The sequence below is a fragment of the Tachypleus tridentatus genome, chromosome 13 (assembly GCF_004210375.1).
Source record: "Tachypleus tridentatus isolate NWPU-2018 chromosome 13, ASM421037v1, whole genome shotgun sequence".
Lineage (NCBI taxonomy): Eukaryota > Metazoa > Arthropoda > Merostomata > Xiphosura > Limulidae > Tachypleus > Tachypleus tridentatus.
This window is the reverse complement of record NC_134837.1, coordinates 197,145,252-197,166,776: the sequence shown is the minus strand read 5'-3', so window position 1 is coordinate 197,166,776 and position 21,525 is coordinate 197,145,252. Positions and strand designations below refer to the sequence as shown.

At 34.3% G+C, this 21,525-nt stretch overlaps 1 protein-coding gene and 1 long non-coding RNA gene across 2 annotated transcripts; one reads left to right on the top strand and one right to left on the bottom strand.

Annotated features, from left to right (window-relative positions):
- Positions 1-792: 792 nt before the first annotated feature.
- On the bottom strand, positions 793-16,278 carry LOC143239669 (uncharacterized). The gene is made up of 2 exons (XR_013021301.1): positions 15,993-16,278; positions 793-1,350 (listed from the first exon to the last, which is right to left on the bottom strand). It is a non-coding gene; the product is annotated as an uncharacterized LOC143239669 (long non-coding RNA).
- On the top strand, positions 14,718-20,775 carry LOC143239668 (uncharacterized). The gene is made up of 4 exons (XM_076481014.1): positions 14,718-14,885; positions 17,599-17,820; positions 18,176-18,965; positions 19,296-20,775. The coding sequence occupies exons 1-4, from the start codon at positions 14,817-14,819 to the stop codon at positions 19,610-19,612; spliced, it is 1,398 nt and encodes a 465-aa protein (XP_076337129.1). The 5' UTR covers positions 14,718-14,816; the 3' UTR covers positions 19,613-20,775.
- Positions 20,776-21,525: the final 750 nt, after the last annotated feature.

Genomic DNA, 21,525 nt, shown 5'->3' with positions numbered 1-21,525 from the left:
TGTATATAATTCACTTACACATTTGACGCGAATTACTACATCAGACACTGCTCTTCCAGAAATCGTTTGATCTTCTGTCTTCAAAATATCTTCTGTTCCTTTTGTTAAAGTACAATTAGGCTAATTCGGTTAATTTAGAAGCGTGCTTTAATGGTATAAATTATTCTTTTTTTTTCTCCTTTTCTACAGTTAGTCTTATTTAAACATATTAAACGTTAGGCCTATCATTTTTACCGAAGTTGACGCCTAATTTTTACTTGGCCTTGACTTTACTCCCTTCTCCTTCTACTGTGTTATTTGTCTCTTATTTCCCGCTCATTTCATACTATTTATGTTTATTACTAAATCGTCTAGGTCGCTATATTCTCAACGTCAGTGAATTACAAACACAATTTCCAATAATCGTCTGTTTTTGAACTGTTATAATAAAAATACTATAAACAATCATACAGTATGTATTCATATAATAAACTAAATAATAATAATATATACCCCAAAGACTTTTATATCACGATGCCTATACTCGATGACAGCCGCATGTGCCGCCGAAACATTGCACAAATTATTTATTTTTCTAAATGTGTCATTCTATTTCACAATGAAGTTTAATTCTCAAAGGTCTTTTCAGAAGAGAACTAACTGTATAATTAGGATTTGCCACCTGAAAATGAATATCTGATCCATCTTATGAGATCTGGTGGTTAGATAGCAAATGTCGTGTTGTTGCTTCTATAGAAGCATAGATTTCACGAGTAACTCACAGTTAAGCGAAGAAGTTACACATAAACATAATAAACACAATTATTTAATTGTTACAGCTTCTTCTATTTTACATTTAAGGCATTCTCGTATTAGATCCGTGAACAAATCACAAAACATCATCAAAAAAAAGGTCAGTTTGTTGGTAGAATAAAACTATCCTCATATCATCAAGGCACGTCTTTGGTAAACAGTGACAATTTGTAAAAGAAAAGTTGTTTTTTTAATATGTAGCGTTTTAATTCTAGCACCATCAACAGTGATTAGCCATCAAGGTACCAAACAAGTATACTAACTTGTCATAAACGGACCACTAGAACAGAACATTCTTTATGAAACTGTTTGTTTGTTGTTACACATAAGGCAACACAATGGGCTATCTGCGCTGTGCTCTCTGGGAGTATTAAAATCCAATTTTTAGCGTTATAAGCTTTCAAACTAACCAGTCAGCCATCGGGAAGAGAGACTAACGAAACAGAAGTATCAAACTCTGTTGAAGCTCGTCCTGGTGCCTTCTGTTGTCTTTCCAATAGAAAATCAAGGATAAGATTATACTGGTAATTGTCTTCGGTCCGTCACCAAAAATTAAACCTGTAAGAATAAGGGGAAAACATATGAATACAAAGCGTTTTTTTTAAAGTGATAAAGCTATAGCAAATATTTCAGAGCAAGAACAAATAGAAAGAGAAGTAAAAATAGGCAACAGAAAAAAAAATTGTGTGATAAGATTAGGAATAAGGACAATAGAGAAGACAAGAGAATAATGATAAACCAAAAATTATCATTAGGAATACAATACTTACTAATTATAACAACGAGGAAAGCACAACTCGCCAATTATAACAATGAGAAAGGCAAGACTTATTCTATCTGTTTTATATAACAAAAGGACACAACAACAAACAGTAAAAAAATATTTAGAGTGCTAAAGAGAAAGGTATTCTAAGTTATGTTCTTTTATTTTGTCAGCTTTTTATTTTGATGAAAATCATATTTCTGGAATGATTTTGAAAACATAGCAAGAATACTGTAAATTTGCTGCGTTTATTACTGTCGTTTATACTGTAATATTTAAAATAATATATTCGTTTACACTCTTGCATGCAACTCTAACGTTTAAAATACAATTAAAATTACCCACTGTGGATAATTTTAATTGTATTTTAAAGTGCATGTAATACAGGGTAAAGATGCCCCCAAGTCAAGTCTTCAGGAAATAGAGATACATTTAATGCAATCACATTCTTCTAGACTTTTAACACAAATATTCTGTTGTTAATTTATGAATTATAAACTGAAAATTAATTTTACTGGAGAGTAAACAAAAGTTAATGCTTTTGTTTTCATGCCTTTTTTTAATTAATTGATACATACGCCTATTTGAATACTGAACTATAGTTAAAGTCGGGGAAAGAGAAAAGTTATATCAAATATATTTAAACATAAGTTATAGTTACTGTTTGAAACTGATAGTTGTTTATTTTACAGGAAACTGAACTGTAAGCAGTAATTTGCTAATTAGCTGAGAAACTTGATACCCTAAAAAATAAATTATCGAAATTTAGGCTAATCTTAACTTACAGATAATATCTATTTTTTACACTTGCGCCTAATTTACAACGTGGTCTACGCGGGCAAAATAAATACTAAAAACCAAATTGTATTGATTCCAGACTGTTCGTTCCATTTCAGAGGTATATTTTTACGCATTTTTAGCTTTAAAACATTTTCTTTTCGTGTTGACGTTCTGTTATCCCTGACATAACGCAACTAACTAGATCTTGTTTAAAAATAGTGCCGTGACAGAAAATTACAACGCGAAGGTACACTTCGCAAGCACAGAATCATTAATGTTCAATAACAGAATATTATACGATGACAAGGCTCCAAAATCGTGTCATAAGTCCGAAAAATAATGTGTCACATCTCTCTCTCTAATGTTTTTTTTTTTTTTTAATTTTGTGCAACGCTACACGAGAGTTATCTGCACTAGCCGTCCCTAATTTAGCAGTGTAAGGCTAGATGGAAGGCAGTTAGTCATCACCACTCACCGCAAACTCTTGGGATACTCTTTTACCAACGAATAGTAGGATTGACCGTGACATTATAACGCCCCCACATCTGAAATGGCGAGCCTGTTTGGTGCGACGGGGATTCGAACCCTCGACCTTCAGAATATGAGTCGAGTGCCTTAACCACCTGGCCATACCAGGCCTCTCTCTCTAATATACATGCATCTATTTATTTAGTTTGATTTATTGTTTAAGTGTTAATTTTCTATATACTAGATAATGAATGTCTGTCTACAAAAATAATTTTAGATCGCTTCCCTCATTCAAGTCTATGATTGACCAAGTAAAGTGATATTGGCCGTATGTTTATTGAATCAGCTGACTTCCACTTTGTTTTTAATTTACCGTAAATTGTATTATTATTCTACAAGTTACACACAGTATTCATAAATACAAATAAGAAGCGCAGATAGCCTAGTTGCGTCACAAAACACCAAACCAAACAAATAAGATGGTGAAATCATTCCGTTAGAACATTTATTAATTAGTTGGTGTTTTATATAAATTATTACTATGTTACTGACTTGTTTATTAATTTATTTTATTATTAGAAAAGCTGCATAATATGTCCATCGTAATGGATTGTATTCATAGCCGTGTTTACTTGAGTTTCGGAAGTTTATTTTGGGTTGAACATAATCTTGTATATGTATAACATTTGAATATGCTAACTGGGTCGTATCTATCAGCAGTGACGCCGATGCAACATGGCACTCGACTAGAACACATCGGCCAATATAAATATAATAAGGAAGTCGTATCCAGTTTGTATCATGGATAATCTATGTGCAGAATACTGTGTAAGGATAAAATGATTATATTTTCCAAAATGCAATTGGCTCATTGAATAGAATTTGAAGAATTCTGCAATAAAAGTGGCGTGTTTAAAACGTACATTACAATTGTAAATTATATATCATTTTTATATGAGATAAGTCTAGGCTTAAGCCTTTAACTTTGTTTCTAACACTGACAGTGCATTTGTTAAGCTTACTTTGGTTGCTGGCATTCGCATAACTAACTATCTTACAGTTAATTTTACTTTAATATAGTTATGATTCTAGTATAAAAATTAAACCAGCTTCATTTAGTTCCTCAACTTTTATGAACATTTGTAGTCTGATGGTAAGGGCACATGACTCAAAATCTGAGTGTTGCAGGTTCGAAACCCGTCCTCGAACATGATCACTCTTTTGACAGTAGGGATGTTATAATTTGACAGTCAATCTTACTCTTTCGTAAAAAAGTGCTCGGCATGGCCAGGTGGGTTAAGGTGTTCCACTCGTATTCTGAGGGTCGCGAGTTCGAATCTCCGTCGCACCAAACATGCTCGCCCTTTCAGCCGTGGGGGCGTTATAATGTTATAGATGCTATTCGTTGGTAAAAGAGTAGCCCAAGAGTTGGCGGTGAGTGGTGATGACTAGCTGCCTTCCCTCTAGTCTTACACTGCTAAGTTAGGGACGGCTAGCGCAGATAACCCTTGAGTAGCTTTGCACGAAATTCAAAAAACAATAGTAAAGAGTAACCCAAGAGTTGGCAGAGAGCGGTAGACTCTCTAGAATTAAGAACAGCATTCGCCTTAATAAAACATATATTAAATCGATTTAAAGTTATTGATGGCAAAATCGCATACATCTACTGATAAATTAAAATACACCAATCTGTTGAATAGAAAATAGTTGTTTTTTTTTTAAATGTTTAATGCATGTTTCGCTCATTTAAGGTTCCTTTCCCATTGGTTAGTTTGTGAATTTCACGCAAAGCTACACGAGAGCTATCTGTGCTAGCCGTCCCTAGTTTAGCAGTGTAAGACTAGAGTGAAGGCAGCTAGTCATCACCACCCACAGCCAACTCTTGGGATGCTCTTTTACCAATGAATAGTGGGATTAACAGCCATATTATAACGCCCACAGGGCTGAAAGGGCGAGCATGTTTGGTGCGACGGGGATTCGAACCCGCAACCCTCGGATTACGAGTCGAACGCTTTAACCCACCTGGCTCTACCAAGTTTGACTAACACTTTTATATTGCAATTGTTACTATTACAAAAGTCTACATATGTTTTTTTACATTTTTTTCTCTTCAAATGTTCATGAATTGATCAAATAAAATGATTATTTGCTTAGAGATAGAAGCATTTATTGTTTATAAAACAACAACAAAGAAATAAAACATTATATGGCGTTAGAGAAATACGGTTCGTACAAACAATAGCGTTGAGATAAAGGCGTGCTAATTTAAAACAGTTGCGCCAAGACAGAAGCTTATATAACTGAAAGACAACCCCCATGTGTAAACTGCATATTATGTAAAGGTAGTAGGGTAGTAATAAACGATTGTATATGTTGTGGACAACTACGATAGTAAGAAGCGTACATAATCCAATAGCACACATGCAGACAAGAAAACAACTATATTTCGTTGAAAGAAGTTATTAATCAAAATGAAACAATATGAAAACTACCCTATTTCTTTCTGTTTATTTAAAATAAATAGATATAACCACAGATGCATAAAAATCACTTTATATCGGCTACGACAACCTTTAGTTTCAACAATAAAACGTTATCAAACAAAATTTGATATATTCACGTGCCTATATAGACAGAATATTAGGCATTGGTGCGTAGGAATATGAGTGTTCTGTTCTCTTTTATATAAGTTTGAAATTTCATTTCGAATTTTGATTCTCCCTGTACCTTTTGGTTTTAAAATGCTCTATTTGATATTCATAAGTCTGAATGCTTGCCAGAAAGCAGAATAGTTTAAAATAGTTTAAAAGTCAAATTGAATAAAAAATGTATTCATACTCTTACAGCTAACAATAATAGGTCAGTTTAATTTTTAAAACGTTAAAAAGTCAATTATTGCAACTGATAGTGGAAATTAAGAGAGGCACTGTATAATGTAGTGTCACACTGTGACTTGTCAATGAGAGATGATAGTACAACTGTGATGTAAACGGTCACAATTTGGCTGGAAATAGAAAATCACTAAAAGTAAGAAATATAAGGACAAACTACGACTGAAAGTTTTAGTGTCGCGTAATGACTCACAAACAGATAGTCAATTTGTGTTTGTAAAATGGAAGTATAATTATGATGGGACCTGAAAAATAGAACTTGAACTAAAAATTTTTCACTTCAAATACTGAGAGATAAACAGAAGCACAAGCTGATTACTACTGTGTGCCACTGATAATAGGTACAGGTTGTTTGTGGAAATTTGGACAAACACTGATAATAAAAACAGGCTGTGGCAATAAATGTGAAGGTTATAACAAGTGTGAGAATCAGGTTTTAACAGAGAAGGTACTGAGCGAAAACCTTCGTTGGCACAGGATATGACAAATATGTGGTTGTCAAAGTTCTTTACTATCAGTCACAAGTTCTTAGAGTCACGCTGTTGTTGGAAGTCGCCCTCTGAAAAGTAGTAGACCAAACGGTGGCTGAGGAAACTGAAGGTACTGATCAGCTGAGAAATGTCACATACAATGATTGGTACTGAAAAGAAGAAGAGAAACGGGAAATGACAAATATGTACATGAAATAAGAGAGTAAACTGTCGCCCCCTTGTTGGAATGTCATTCAGCACCCGAGGAAGTTTAAAGTTGTATTCTATTAGATAGAGTTGAAAGGCCAATTTATTTCTTTTTAGTTATAACACTAACTCTAAATAACTGATCCGCATGTAGGGTGAAAGCATATTGTTCATAGAATTGTTGTAGCACTGTCTGACAAGACGGACCGGTTTGATTCAAGGATTGCATTTTAATATTACGTGTATTTCAATGTTCTATCCTTGCAGACCATCAGTGCTACGCATATAATGAGTTTTTCAAAGGAAATATTGCTTCATCGCATCGGGTTAGCTAATTAACCTTGGGTTTTTCGAAGCCTAGAATTCCTCTCGCCACCTCTAACCACGCAGTACCTTTGCGGGGAAAACCATAAAGTTCGCGAAAAATTCTTATTTTCTTGAATTGGAAGGATTACTTTTGAAATAACCTTTAACCTTAATATGATAAGATATTGTTAAGTCTTAGTGTTGTTTACAGTCAGGAAACTTATCTAGTCGATACTGCGGTAACTAAAGTATTTCAAAGACATGAGAAACTTCTGCACGTGCAACTTGTGTTATTTTTCTTAAGTCGTTTGTTTATAACTCAAAAGAACCACTTGAGCCCCCCCCACCACTAGTATAGGTAAGTCTATGGATTTACAACGATAAAATCAAGGGTTCGATTCCCCTCGGTTGGCTCAGCAGATAGTCTGATGTGGCTTTGCTATAAGAAAAAAGAACACACATACACAGAACCACTTGAAATTTACAAACATAAGTTCTTCTCACGTTGGAGAAATTATATGAGTCGAACTGCTATTTGTTATTAACTTTTCTGCTACATTTTGGTCTTTTTTTATATTTTCTAATCTTCACATGACCAATTCAACATTTAGAATTAAGATTTGGTCTAAGTACAGTTTTCTGTCTAACAGCACGCTCAAAGTTAACCTGTACGGCGGCGTCAAATTGTCCACGAAACGTACAAGCCAAACTATACAGTTTACAATCAACAGTTTTGGAAAAAACAAATAAAATCCGTACAGATATGCAGATAGATGTAAAAGAAATAGTCAAATCTTATAAATCAAATCAACAGTTTAGGATCTGATTGAAAAATAAATGTTAAGCCTCTCTGTTCATAAACTCGTAGGTTAAAGTATGTGTCAACATAACATCACACTTTGAAGTCAAAATTTAAATACCCCATCCTCTCTGTTCATAAGCTCGTAGGTTAAAGTATGTGTCAACATAACATCACACTTTGGAGTCAAAATTTAAATACCCCATCCTCTCCGAAAGAACATCTTTTCATATTTTTAGACTTATAAACAGGACCACGTGACGTAGAGAGAAGATCACGAACTACAGCGAGTCCAGCAGTTGCTTTTATCGGATTTAGCGAAGAGTTATATCAGTATTATGGTAAAAACCATAGTATAAAAAATAAACATATTATACTTTAAAAGGCGTGTCCTACCACAGCCGGTATCAGTATCACTCAAAGATATATCAAAGTTCATAATATATTTAAATATTTACTGATACTTTTACTAAGATAAAAACTTGTACCATATTACCTGTGTCCATTCCCTTGGAAGGAGACGAGTTTATAACAAAAGTTAACACAGACACTTGTACTAATTAGCATAAGTTGGGAGTTTTCTCCCCATATATGTAATTTGGAATGACTACTCGTCAACGTATGCAGCTTATGATTATGGTATACCGTATTAGAAAGTACAGTATAATAGAAATCTTTCCGTCCTTTGTGGATGTGGGTGGAAAATGTTCACATCCCAGCAACCGATTTAAAACCCAAAATATTTAGAATCCTGGCAGTGTAAACAATAAACATTTACACTGACTATCAATAGAATCCCAATTCATTTTTTCTTTATTTGTGCTTGTTTTACCTTTATTGTCCGACTTCGAAATTACTCTCCGCCGTACGTTCCAAGAATGTGTGTTCTTGCAGATATTTTCAACTTATCTCTTGTATTTCATTGTCCATAAAACCCATACAAGCAAAGCTACTCATGGGCCACCTGTGTTAGCTGTCTCTAACTTTGAGCTGATGAATAAGGGAAAGGCAGATGGTCTACAGCACCCACCGCCAATTCTTGAGATACTCTAATAGAACAGATGGAATTAACCGTCACGCTTGCACAGCACTCAACTCTTCAAAGCTCTAAGCGTAAGCGTTTTGTTTGTTGTTTGTTTTAATAACGAAACGGGAACCACAGACTGTCGGATCTACAGTTCTGGACACTAATCACAGGCCCATACCTTGTCCAATGAATTTAATGTCTTAAGATCTTAAGTACAATATTTTACGAAGAATATTTATGCACGCGCGCGTGTATGTGTGTAGAAGCCCAGAAACTAAATCTGGTTTTATTTGTCTACAAAAAGTACCAATGTATGAAGTTTCTGACAGCTTCCGCTCGCTGATACGCCTAGGTGAAACAAATCGTGAGGTTTAAACTATCAAAACTTATTTAATTCGCATGAAAGTTAACACGATAAATATTTCTTTTTCCTTTTGTAATCGATCAAAGTTCGCGTTCAACTTGGACGCCATTCCCAAAGTGAAATACAGCTTTACAATCAACCTTGTTGTTGATTGCCATTGCTACCGACCTACCCTAGCGGTCATAATAAACATTACTACACGTCCTGTGATTACATTCAGAGGTCAAGGTACCGAGTGTAGAGGAAAACAAGGGGCTTATGAGAAAAAACAAAACAAATATCAGCTAAGAGTAACCCCACAACGTCATAGACACGTTAGTAAATGTTTTCATTGATGCATTACGTAGTAATAATTTTGTGATTCACACATAAGTTTGTTCTGACATTAAAAAAAGTTGTAAATATTGATATTATAGAGACGGATAATCAGTAAAGTTCGTGAGCCTAGAATGAGAGATATACGTTGAAATTATTTTTATGTACACATCACAATGTGCAGAATTCATTTGTTTTAATTACAATTAAATGTAAATATGGAAAATATAAAACGCTAAATTAAAAGGCAATTCGTTTTCTGAACCTCATTCAGCCCCAAAGGCGAAACACTACACTAAATATCAAGAGAAGGCGTACATATATACGTGTAAACATAAAAGTAATAGACAAATCTTATGTATAAATCATACCACATACATTAGTACCTGTGATATTGATTGTCATATATATTTGTTAGGACCCGAAATACTTCGCGCAAAATCATAACCGGTTTAAACAGTAGCACTTGAAGACATGTATAGAAAAATGTTCAAACTCACACCAACATAACAGTTTTAATATAATCTTGATTTTTTTCCCACAATTCTCTCAATGAGTACATGGGTATTTTCGTTCGCGTAGATCGGCTATAAAAATTCGACAACGTAGAACTACACTTAACTATAACTGGTTTGAAGGTGTGTGCGAGATCAGCCTAGCAACAGTCATCTCACGTTCGCTGGAGAATTTTCGTAACGTCACTACCTCTTACGTAAGCAATATGGCGACACCTTGCTGAACGCCCACGTGTTTCTTGGGCACTGCTTTCATTTTTCCAAAATCAAAAGTTTAATACGATGGGATTTAGTATCCGGCAAAAAAAAAAAAAAATCTTAAAAGAATCATGAGGAACGAAGAGCAGTCTGGTAGAATATAATTAAATAATAATTATTTTAATGTAAAGTAATTCTTTCTTAAATTACGTTGGCGCTGTTTGTCGTGCTTTTTTTTTTTTTCTCAAATGACAAGTAAACAACGAGTGACACTTTTTTAATTGTCTAGCTGGCTGCGAAGCGTAAAAGAACTTAATTACAATACAGAAACGTGAAGGAAGCCTATATTATCTTTGCACAGAGGCCGTGTTCTTAACACAGAATACGCATGCGTTTTATAGTAAAAAGTTAGCCTCATATGATATGCTGTCAGGATCAAACAACTCATAATCTTAGGGTCGTGAATTCGAATCACGTCACAAAACATGCTCATCCTTTCAGCTGCAGGAACGTTAAAACAACGTTCAGTTCCACTATTCATTGACAAAAAAAAAAGTAGCCCAACAGTTAAAGATGGGTGTTGCTGTCTTGCTACTTTAAATAGGAAATGACGTCACATACTTAAGAGAGTAAGAACGACCATATAATGAACTGTTTTAATAGGAAGTAGCGTCATATACTGAAGCGGTAAGGACGATCGTATAATCATCTACGTTTTTAGTCGAAAGTAACGTCATACTGTTAGATTTATAATTTAAATTTTCCTTTAGTTTTAAAACAAGGGTTTCTGCAATGAAACGATCCATTGACCCCAGAATCATTCTACATTTACGTACCAAGCCTTGGCGTTTAGATATTTTATGCGACGTTTTACTTACACGTAAAGTTATATTTAACGGTCTTGTCCACAAACACTAACTGTTGTGTTTATCATGGTGTTAAACATTACAAGTGTACCGTATTTACAAACTACAGCTTATTCAGATAAAGCCCCCCAACGACTCAGCGGCATGTCTGCGGACTTACAACGCTAGAAACCGGGTTTCGATACCCGTGAGTGACCAGAGCATAGATAGCCCATTGTATAGCATTGTGCTTAATTCAAAACAACAATAACTTGTTCAGATTAAATTTAAAATCGAGTTTTCCAAGTTTGATAGAGGAAGCACCACGGAAATTAGTGACTAACGTTTCACATGAAATTGCAAAATTGTTGTTGTTTTTTCTAACGCTCGATGTTTATCAGGCAGGATTTAATGAAATATTATGACCACTAGCAGACTTTGGACATTTATGTTACCACATAATACGAACCAAAAGCTATTATGTTCGTACACGCATTTGTTATAATGACCTACTCCCACAAACATGCAAAGTGTAACCGTTATCGACAAGTCCTATTAAGTTTAGCGCTGGGACATTGTGATTGTCACTCCATCAGATCTATTACAACCCAAGCAATTCGAAAGTGCTCGAATATTGGGCCTTTTATTGAAATTCATTTATTTTTTATTTTTTTTGCGTGTGATCTTGTGTTCCAAATCATAAACCAGAAATAGCATGATATATAATATTACTTTGGCTGGTATATTAAATGTGTGTACGAAAATAAAAATATATTTGTTTTTAATCGCAAAGCTGCCTAAAGGATGTAATGCGCTAAGCCAACTGGAGGGATCGACTCTTGAGCTTTTGCGTTATAAGCTCAAAAGCTCACCGATCGGGTGATGGGGGAACGAGAATATGGATTTATTAATGTTCTTAATTTAAAATATAACCTCTGTGGAAAATAAATGTTAAGCCTATCAGGTTAAAGTATTGTGTGAAAATAACATCGCAGTTTGGAGTCATACTATTAACACCCCATCCTCTCCAAAATAACACTTTTTTCTATTTTTAACCACGTGACTCAGAGAGATTTGTTTGGTCTGTTTTTGAATTTCGCGCAAAGCTACACGAGGGCTATCTGCGCTAGCCGTCTCTAATTTAGCAGTGTAAGACTAGAGGGAAGGCAGCTAGTCATCACCACCCACCATCAACTCTTGGGCTGCTCTTTTTACCAACGAATAGTGGAACTGACCGTCACAATATAACGCTGCCACGGCTGAAAGGGTGAGCACGTATGGTACGATGGGGATTCGAACTCGCGACCTTCAGATTACGAGTCGAACGTCTTAACCCACCTGGCCATGCCGGGCCAGATATATATATATGAAAAAAGCATCAGTTTATGTTGAGTGTTTCTGCGAGAGAGAACTGACTGAAGTAAATGATATTATTATTATATGTGATAAGAGATACTCCAACAGAAAATGTAAACACAATTGTACAACCAACTTCAATATTGTTCGTCAAACTGTTGAAATCACGACGTAATATACAAACAGTGTTCGTCAGTGTAATACGTCGAATATACAAACAGTTTGTTTATACTTCACAAAAATAGAGGCCATACTAGCAGAAGATGGCCACCCGAAACTTGTAATTTGGAATGATAAAACCGACGAAACAACAACAGCCTACCACTATCTGTTTTTATTAACCCGCGTTTCGCTTCACAGCTTGTCACAAGTGCACGCAAACTTGGTAGACAGACGGTGCGTAATGTTGCAGAATCTAAGATCCATATTGGTACGGCCTTTTTTTATTGTTTATTTAAAAAAACGGAAGTGCTACAAAAGTGACTCAACTGCACTTCGGGAGTATTATATTGAACTTATCTAAACCACTAACAAGACAGAAGCGAAATGCAGGACAATAAAACAAATATTTATTGAAGTTACAACGAAGTTATAATTTTTAAAGATAGGGTCCAGCTATCGTTTATATTGCCGTGAATGCTCCGCACGATGTTTTAACATAATTATCGGGTTTATCCAAGAGTGTGTATTCTCGTAATGCAGGGAGGGATTATATTTCCATTTAATAGATAAAATAAGTTCCACTTATTTTCTCCCCTCATCTAAAAAATCGTGCATTCTTTCTACAGATTGACATCGCTGATTGTCCTAACCTCAGGGGAGTAAGGTGTGTTCGCTCAGCTGTTGTCCTATAGGTTCTCACTGTAGCTAATATATCTTCGTCAAATATTAGTAAAATTGGTTTTAAATATCTTCTTGTTCGTGTTCATATTATGCAAAGTTACAGTTCGATCTCTTAAAAGTTTGTATGGTTAGTGACTGACAGGAGGAATGTAGATATACCGTACAATTGCATATAGTTATGCGAATATCGCGCACACTACTTTTGTTGTACAGGATGTAATATAAGTGACTATATTTTATTTAGAACACAGTTGAATTTCTAAGTATTATTATGAAGAAAAGATTTTTTTTCAGTTGGTTTCGTTTGAACTTATTTAGTACCAACCGTATAATAATCAACTATTTCGCAACTTTTCCCAACGCTATATTTATGGCGTTGTCTGGTTAAGCAGTTATAAGTTGAGAACCGAATGCAATTAGCATAATATTGCGTATAACTCTTCACTAAATCCGATAAAAGCAACTTGTTAGAGTTGCTCCAATTCTTATCCCTCTCTCTAAGTATGCACGGCATGGTTAGGTGGTTAAGGCACTCAACTATTCGTTGGTAAAAGAGTAGCACAAGAGTTGGCGGTGGGTGGTGATGACTAGCTGCCTTCCCTTTTGTCTTACACTTAAATTAAGGACGGCTAACACAGATAGCCCTCCTGTAGCTTTGTGTGAAATTCAAAACAAACAGACAAACAAATTACATACTGATATTATTGCACTTCTGTAAGTGATTAGTGCACATAAAACTTGCACAAAGCGTATCTTAATAGAATTTGTAGAAAAACCACTTTAATCAAAGCACACCCCTAAACTACAAAATCCCCATCGTGAATCAGAATACATCTCCAACCTGTCGTTAGTAATTCCATAGAAATAATAAATGTATTTAAATCGTCAACATAATTTAAAGAACCTTCGGCTTTAGACCGCTCACTTTAACTCCGTAGGCATAAGACTATCAAAATACACGGTGACCAGAATTCCTGTGACGTATTACAAACTTATGTCATTTCCTCCTACACATGCTGTTGTGTTCAGTTTTTAGATTTATAGGTTTTCCGATAATGTGACGTATAATAAATTTAATCAAAGTTAAACGTCACATTATCGGAAAATCTATAACTGTAAATATAATACAATGTATATTCAAAACGTTGGCATAAAACTTCTAAAACACATGTTTGAATTGCTACATTGCGAGAAGAGACTGTATGTCTCCCAACGTGACTCGCTGGCTGATCACATAGTAACGAAATCGTAATCCAATCAAACTATGCGTTGCTGTCTTTCGAACCTCACAACCACGTAAAAAAAACAACTCGTACGAATCATTTTAATGTCTGAGCATTCAAATGTAACTAGAAGGGAGTATATTCTAGTATCTTAAGAATTTAACTGTTCCTATAACACACTACGAAATTTATTAATTGTGTACTACTTCTAATACGTTGTAACGAAATGAATAATTAATTTTAAAATATGTTTAAGAAATGCGATACATAAAATATCATTACATGATCAATGAAATATTTTTTTAAGATGAAAATATTTTAGTTTCGACTAAATACGTGTTATATCCGTCTACGAAGCTTGTCAACAGTACGTGCATTAGCTCACGCTCTAACTGCAACACTTTGTTACTCATGCTCTTGTCATACACGGTACACGTGCTCAACAGACCTACTATCACGCACTGATCACATGAACACTCAATCTTCATTGGCTGAGTTAACGTGCCCTCCAATCTTCCTCGATTCTGAATGGACAATACAGTTCCGGCCCATATGACTTTGTTTTGAATTTACAATACACACCCTATTGCTTTAGAATAAAAGCAGATTTCGAAGGCCGCAGAAATTTTTACGTTAGTTTGAAGTCGTTAGTGAATGTTGCAGCGTTTAACGATGTCTAGACTTTCATATTCTCCACCTCATACTCCTCCAAATTCGTTCTCTGTAAGTATCGGGAACGAAATAATCTTCTACTTTATGTTAATAATAGTTAATTTAGCGTTAACCTTCAGATGAACGTTCGACTTTACTTTTCTTGCTGTTCCAAACACAATGGGCAGCATTTCGAACAAGCATTACACTGGTGAACATTTACGGAGCCAAATAAAACAAACAACAACATTTTTGGCTTCGTTGTGTTTGGGTTATGTTTTTTATTCAAAATTTGAATTTATGTGTCAACTGTCAAAAAAGATTATATTAATTAGTTGTCTGTATTACTGATATTATTACTGAAATGTAGACATGTAAGTATATTGACTAACCGTGAGCTGAAAGGCGGTTTTTGCTTCCAGCCTTCGCTGCTTTGTGCTGTAATGTTAATATTTCATGTGATGTGCACGTGAATCAAGTGTTATCTGTCATTTTGAACTCCAACGTTTTAACCAGTGTTTGCTTGTTTTAAAATATGACGAAACGTGTTTGTATTAATCAGAAAATATTTGATAAAAAATCCTAGTATAGACCTTTAATGAAATAAATAAATACAAGTTAGTATATCATAACCAAGGTACTAGTTGGTTAGCTGCAAGTTTCATTTGACAAACTTTTAAGCTGTGATAACAACAATTTAAGTTTTTAAGTTAAATCTGAAAGAGTAAGATGTAGGCTTAACTGAAACAAAAGATAAGCATTTGTCTTCCAAAGCTTCAGCTTTTTATTTTTTTAAGAGTAAGATATAAATAGCCGTGATTGTATTAACTAACAACTGAATTCAGTAATATTTATTAAAATCTGCTTAAACACAACACTTAAGTTGTAGGGTGTTCAAACAACAAAAAAACAAACTGTTTCTCGTGCCGGTGTCACCATTTTACTTGTGAAAATAGCTTTTATTAGAAGTATAAGTTTAGTTTAATATTCAGTTACGTTTCTGTGATATTTTTATGTATATAATGCTTACCAGGAATTTTGTAACTTAGTATCAAAATTTGATTTTTATATCTTTAGAGAGTTCTTTGTCTTTACTTGATATGTGTGAAACATAGAATAGATTATGATGAATTATTACTGTACAAGACAGCATGAGAACTATAGGCTACTAGTACTTACAAAGCAGTGTGGCCTAGAAGTAGTGCGATTCTGCTGTCTAGCCTTGTCTGGTTCTGTAAAGTCCCCAAAACCACTAAGGTTTTTCATATCTTCTATGAAATGGCACCAATTTTATCTCCCCAATTGCAGTTCAAGGAGAGAAACTAATAAGAGGTGGAACTAACAGCGATACTCTACCTATGGACTTTGGCTGTTTATTCTGATTTGTGCATCCACAAAGAGAGAGAGATGATTGCATTTAACCAATTAGAGGGTCATTGTAACAGTTAGTGTGATAGTCAAGTGAAGAAATCTAAGAGAAACTTTGAACTTTGCTCTGTTGAAGTGTTGGGGAGCGATAATATTTAGGGGGAGGAGTTTTTATAGAATGGGCCATTGTTTTAATGACAACACTTCAAATGTGAAATCGGTTTTATATTGTTTTAAAGATAATGGTTACTATGGAGGATGATGAAACAGTCGAGAGAAAATATGTTCTTCCATCTTTACTTTTTCCTGAACAATATGATGAAAAGTTTTGTTGTTTTTTTTCAATAAGAAGAAAATTAACCTATAAATGATTCTAACTACACAAAGTCACATGACTTGTAGTTTCAGACAACTACAGAAATGTCTATCATTATAAATTTCAGTTTTTGAGAGTCCCATTGACATTCCAACATTTCTCTTAAAGGTTTCCAAACCTGTATTAACAATTAAAGAAAGCAGAAGAACAGCACTATAAAGCCAGTAGTCCCCAGTTGCTCAGCTGTAACAACTTCTTACCTGCACCATGTCAGATTTATCCTCCTTTTGTAGTTATTCATTCTTCAGAATGAGAATGTCTGCTGTGTTTGCATCTTAATATCATCTTAATATTTAACATGTTTTTATAAATTGTTAGTGTGAAATCTGGACCAGCTAGTAAATAACAGACTGTATCTTTACATAATTTTGCCACTTTTTTAAAATGAAAGTCTGTCAGTGCTGTGAAGAAACCAAATTTCTAAATCAACCTTAAAACCATATTATATAATTTTGAAAATTAGGCCATAATGAAAACACTTAAGTGAATTCCTATAAATTAGCATGTTATGAATCAACACTAAAGTGACAGGTTTGTAATAGTTACAACTCGTTTTTTGTTGTTGATAATACAAGTTATTAAATATTAAAACAAAACCAGAGATGTCCAAGAGATTTTAAAAGTGGTTTTGAAGTTCCTCAGATTTAAAAAACAAACCAAAAAGTTACACAGTATGGAATTATATTCAAGAATACATTTTCATTAGAGGTTTTATAAATCTTGACGGGTCTTTGTTTTGTTGTTTTCTCTTTATATGGCTATGTATCCACATTCTGAGGGTTTATTAATTTTTAGAAACTTGTTCCATGCCATTCTGCTCCATGTACCTTGAAATGATTTAACTTTCCCTTTTCTTCTATTAAATTTCTTTTGAATTTAATAGTGATCTGAGCTTCTTTTGTAACAATGTGAAATATCAATTTGTTTATCAAGTAAATCGTATCATTTGATTTGGGAGGAAGTTAAAAGAAAAAGAACCAATTAAAAGATGTTCAGAATATATATGACAACAGATATTAAATTTTGTTGTTTTTTTTCTAGGAGGATTTTCTTCATGGATCAGTACAAGAAAAGAATGACTTTGATGCAGTACAAACACTGCTATCTATCAGCCAACAGATATGCCCAGCCCAGCATGACAGCAGTACACAAGACAGTGTAGATTTCTTCAGTACCAAACAGCTCGAGTTGACACCACCCAACTCAGAAGATGAACTGGAAGAAATCAATCAGAAAAAGAAGAGCAGTTCTAAGCTTGCCCGAGTAGGTTTCCAAGTTTGTAATGAGACAATCCAAATAGATGTATAGTGTTTGTAATAAGCAAATGTTAACAATGATTGAGTGTTCCTGTGTTTTGAGTGATTGTAATGGGAAAAATCTGGATGTATAAAATTAAAATATAAAAGTTATGATGAGAATGTTCTGTGATAAAAAGTGGATGTTTATATTTCTTTTTCTATGAACATGTGGTCAGTCTACCCTGGTAAAATGGTAGTGATTATAAGAAGTCTCTTTATTGTCATGGGATTGTGTCAGGTTTTCTGCAGAATTTTTGTTCTAGTTTGTTCATTTACCTGAAACATGCATATATTTAAAGAGTTTATTCTCTTATTTTCAGTTGCTTTTGACTCAAACCCCACCTCCTACACCAAGTCCTCAGGTAACAGGTATGCCTGTTTCTGTCATCAGAAGAGCTCCAAGAGTTTGCCATTTCTCAGAAAACAGTATTACTGAAAAGGATGAGTTGAAAACAAATGAAGTTATCCAATTCCCTGCCTGCAATAGAAACTCTACATTTCCTGTTAAGCAATCTGCAGTGTCTCCTTCAGTTAGCCTGCCTGTTACAACCACTGCTCAGAGTCTCAGTTCTGGTTCTGTTACCATGCAACACACCCCGATAACAACGGTGCTTCCACTCACTCTGGATACATCTTCTGTTCATTGTGTATTAAACACATGCACCACTCAGAGTACAGCTAAGCCTATTGCTATTGCTCCTAAGATCATTCCTACAACTGTGGTTCCCATTGTTTCTACTGTCAGGCCAATGATGGCCAGTAACAGTGAGCAAGAAGACTCTCCGGTCAAATCTTGTTCTCTCCCCAACACTTCGAATGGTAACCCTACCACTTTGATACCATTATTAGGGTCTAATGGGTCCATATTCCAGTTTCTGGTAGCAGCAGCACCACTGGGAATTAATGGTACGGCAGTGACCTGTGGAATCTCCGACGGACAAGCTGCAAAACCGCGGATATTAGCTCCTGCACCACTAGTGTTTTCACCAACAGATAAAGCCAGTTTACTGGCAGATGCAAGACGAAGGGCATATCAGTGCTCTTATCCTAATTGTTCCAAGACCTACTTCAAAAGTTCTCACCTGAAGGCCCACATAAGAACCCACACAGGTAAATAATTTAATACATAGTATTCTTCTGTACCTGGTGGGCCATTGAAATGTGGTTATATTTTAACAGACAGTAGAGTTCTTTTAGGCCCATGTAAAATCATGAAATAAAACAATTTTATAAGTTTTGCAAGAATTATAAATCTATTTCTGAGAACAAATACTTCTGTGACCTTTCTTACAGTAAAGGTAATTATGCTATATGTAAGGGTGTCCTTTATGTTGCTTCCCCAGATTAATTGTCATTATTTTAATTTTTTACAGTTCAGATGTTTGTTTAAATACAGGTAGCACATGACATAGTTATAGGTTGTGGGAATTCTTTTTTCAGGGGAAAAACCATTTGCCTGTACATGGGAAGGATGTAACAGAAAATTCTCAAGGTCTGATGAACTTTCACGCCATAAGAGGACTCATACAGGAGAGAAGAAATTTGCTTGTCCAGTGTGTGAGCGGAGATTTATGAGGAGCGATCATCTTGCTAAACATGTAAAAAGACACACTAGTGGCAAGCGAGTGGGTCTCTGGATCAATCACCATTCTACTAGTAGCAGTTCAAATCAAGAAGGAGTTATGTCTGAAACTGGGAGAACTGAGTGTGGGTTGGGAGCGACCACCCTGCAGTTTCTCCTTCCGTCATCTGCGTAGAATATCTGATGAACTTTATAAAATATTCACTGTGATTCTTTGGTATTAAACTTTAAAATCTTCAGGGTTACCAAATTAAGGTAACAACAGTCTCGTAGTATTGTGTTTTATGTTCTGGTTTGCTCCACTTAAACTAATGCTATTACTTAAAAGAACTGGTTTTATCAGAACTATCATATTAGTGGAAACATAAGATCAGTGTGAATGTGGAAATTTATATGTACTTAAGATTGCTCTGTGAAAGTAGATTCTGGCAATTTCAGTAAAATATATTGATTTAGTTCTGTAGTGCAAGTTGGATATTGTGAAGTTAAAAGGGAACATTAAGGTTTATACTCACAAGTTACTTTAAACTGATCATAATGTATTATTAATTGATGTGGAAATGTTAGTGAAGTTCCAGTTGGCTATGTGAAACACAGATTTGTTAGGCATTATGTAAACGAAACTGTTCAAATTTAGTTAAGGAAATTTGTTTATGCTCATAAGTTACTATAAACTGATAATATATTATTGATTGAAATGGAAATGTTAGTGAAGTTCCAGTTGGATATGTGAAATACATTTGTTAAGCATCTAAATTAAACTGTTTAAATTTGGTTAAGGAAATTTGTTTATACTCACAAGTTACTACAAACTGATCATAATATATTAATGGATATGGAAATATTAGTGACGTTACAGTTGGCTATGTGAAACACACATTTGTACGCATTATGTAAACTGTTTAGATTTGGTTCCAGAAATAGGTTCATGTTTGTCATGTTCTATGTGATGCTGAGTGTATTTTTCCTTTTTGAGAAAAAATGAAAAAGTAATAAAAGTGGTTAACTTACTAAGAAACAAGTTTATTTTTACTTTGGATCTCAAACAAAAGTATTTTATCACTTTATGTATAAATGTGGGAACCATATTTCGATAGTTATTTTATAAAAATCTGCTTCAAAGGAAAAATACACTCCTGTTGGTTCCTGGCTTTGTAGGTCTTGCTGATTTTCTGCATCGATTCATGTTCAAAATTCGGTGCCGTTTGTCGACTATCAACTATAACTCTTGATTTAAGAGTAGTTATTTATAAGAAATTATTCTAAATTAATTCGAAAAGTGTATATACGCGACACATTTCCTACTGTTGAAATACAAATAGCATCAGAAAACAAAAACTGTTTTCCGTTTGTTTTGTTCATAAACACACACACACACACACGCATCTATGTACGTGTAGACACAGGTTAATAAACCCCTGAGAAAAGGTTGCAAAGTTACTATACCACTTATCTAGCATTCTAAATGAACAAATTAAAAAGGATTGAAAACAAAAAGAAAACGTGTAGGTTGAGATTTTTATCACAAATTTTAGGCCTTTTGGTTTTTGATGCTTCGGGCATTTTAAACGGCATTACTCTTTTTAACTGCGTTTTTTGGGTCTGATAAAAATACGTATAATTGATCAAAATAAGAGTTTAATATGTTACTTACATGGTTCTAAACAAAAATCCATTATAACATTATACCATACACACAAACGTTTGTAAGTAAATGTTTACCCAAATACTTCAAGTTTCAACTCAACTAAGATTTTCTTATTTCTCAAAGAATACCGATTTCGTGGGTAACAACTTTTCAACCACCTATGATCTAAAACATGAAATAAATTTTTAAATAAGAAAACATTACAGACAAACGTATGATTAATATTTAAGAAGTTATTAAAGGTAAAGCAAAATATTTGTATCTTTTTTGTACAGTTTATACGAATTTTCTGTGTTTTATTATGAAGTAGAAATATACGTAATTGCTCTCATTTATTATATATATAATGAAAATTAGTTTTAGCATATGCAAATATTTTGATCACGTGTGTGTAAAATAATTAAGATTTGAAAACATATTTTATTGGATGTTTAAATACG